The 2,152-nt window shown below is 35.7% G+C and overlaps 1 protein-coding gene across 1 annotated transcript; it reads left to right on the top strand.

The window, feature by feature from the left end:
* The first annotated feature begins 540 nt into the window (after window positions 1-540).
* On the top strand, window positions 541-1,917 carry LOC131073147 (polyubiquitin). The gene has a single exon (XM_059217922.1). The coding sequence runs from the start codon at window positions 580-582 to the stop codon at window positions 1,678-1,680; it is 1,101 nt and encodes a 366-aa protein (XP_059073905.1). The 5' UTR covers window positions 541-579; the 3' UTR covers window positions 1,681-1,917.
* Window positions 1,918-2,152: the final 235 nt, after the last annotated feature.

The raw sequence follows: 2,152 nt of genomic DNA, 5'->3' as shown, positions 1-2,152 counted from the left end.
TCTTTTTTTCCTTGGAAAAAGTATTTTCTTTTATGAAGGGGAGGAAGTAGTATCAACAATTTGATTATTTGACTAAGAGTTAGGTGATATATTAATACAATTAACTATTAATGTATTTAATACATTATATATTAATAAGTGGCTTAGTCTTGTGCCAGGTTTGTCTCATACCTCGATCCCTATCCATCACAGTGCACTCTCATTTGCAATCATTCAAACACTTTCACCATTCACCCCCCATTTGATGCACCTAATTGACACATACTTAAATACATTTTTTTTCCTACTTCGAGGTTATCATTTATCTATCTAAGTTCATTTCCATGTCACTCGAGATCAATTCTACAACATGCAAAAATGAACCTCAAATGCAAACTTTCAGATCAAACTCCAATTTTATGGCCTCTTTCCACTAGCTATTGTGATCTAATTTAAAACATGCATATGTGTGGCATGTTACTATGTCTTGATATTTAAAAAAACTTAATGTGCTAGAAATTCAAAGGAAAAATGAAGAAAAATCAAGAGAAGTCATTACAACAAGTTATTCATTGTTTTCCTGTTCAATCTTCTTCCACCATGGAGATATCTATGAAAAAATTGACTAGAAATAGAATTGACAATGGTAAAGCCAAGATTCAAGACAGAGAAAGCATTCCCCCTGATCAACAAAGATTGATATTTGCTGGAAATCAATTGGAAGATTGCAGTAGAATTGCTGATTACATCATTAAAAAGGAATCCGCTGTTCATCTGATGGGAGGGATGCAAATCTTTGTCAAGGCTTTGAGCGGCATAATTATCACCCTGGAGGTTGAGGCTTGTCACACTATTGGTAATGTTAAGGCAAAGATTTATGATAACGAGGGTATTCCTCCAGATCAACAGAGACTGATCTTTTCTGGCAAGATATTACATAATGAGAGGACTCTGGCTGAATATAACATCCAGAAAGAATCCACTCTTCACTTGGTTCTCTGCCTTCATGGAGGTATGCAAATCTCTGTGAAGACTTTGACTGGTAAAATAATTACTATTGAGGTTGAGAGCTCAGATACAATTGACAATGTGAAGCAAAAGATTGAAGATAAGCAGGGCATTTTTACAGATCAGCAGAAACTGAATTTTGTTGGAAAGGAGCTGGAAGATGAGAAGACAGTTGCTGATTACAACATTCAGGAGGATTCCACTGTAAACCTAGTCCTTCACCTCCGTGCTGGAATGCATATATTTGTTAAGGTTTTGAATGGTAAGACCATCACACTTGCAGTTGAGAGCTCAGACACAATAGAAACTGTGAAGGCCAAGATTCAAGATAAGGAAGGGATTTCTCCAGACAAACAGATTTTGACCTATGATGGATTTCAATTGCAGGATGAAAGAACTCTGGCTGATTACAAAATTGAGAAAAAATCCACGCTTAACCTTGCCATCCGCCGTGGTGGCATGCAGATTTTTGTAAAGACCTTAACAGAAAAGATAATTACTCTTGAAGTTGAAAGCTCATATACAATCAACAATGTCAAGTCTAAAATTGAGGATAAAGAGGGAATTCCTGCAGAGGAACAGAAACTGTATCTTGCTCGAAAGCAGCTGGAAGATTGGAAGACACTTGCTGATTACGGCTTTCAGAAGGATTTCATTCTGGAACTTGTCCTTCGGCTCCGCGGTGGAAGTTAGATCTAGGAGATAATTTGTCTTGCATCATCCTGGTGGATTTTAGTTGTAGGATATCTTTTAATCTTGAAAGTTACACTTCAATAATTTTGGTTGAAAGTTTATATCATTTCACAGTGCACAGAGGATCTTTCAAATGATATATGCTAAGCTGCCTAGGCCATGAAATTTGAAACTACTTGTCACAGATTTGTTTTGGGGTTCATGTTTTCTCTGTACAACACTTAATTTTCATAGAAATTCGTTCCTCAATAGCTATCTCTTCTATTTTGCAAAACCTGAGGCACTCAGCATTCCCTGGAAAAGACATCGAAGTCATTGCATATTCAAATATTTATCAATTCATATTCTGAGAGTTTTAGGAAAGTAGATTTAAATGCAATCGTTTCATATAAGGATTGTTTGTCTCACTTATTTTATAAGACACCAGTTTATCCACATAAAAACAAGAAGAATGTGTGCATTAAAATGTTTT

This window comes from Cryptomeria japonica, chromosome 1, assembly GCF_030272615.1.
Source record: "Cryptomeria japonica chromosome 1, Sugi_1.0, whole genome shotgun sequence".
Lineage (NCBI taxonomy): Eukaryota > Viridiplantae > Streptophyta > Pinopsida > Cupressales > Cupressaceae > Cryptomeria > Cryptomeria japonica.
Note: the sequence above shows the minus strand (reverse complement) of the source record. Positions and strands in the feature narration are given on the sequence as shown.

What these genes read in the sequence shown, in the direction of transcription:
- LOC131073147 (XM_059217922.1), top strand. Translation starts at nt 580, where the DNA reads ATGGAGATATCTATGAAAAAATTGACTAGAAATAGAATTGACAATGGT.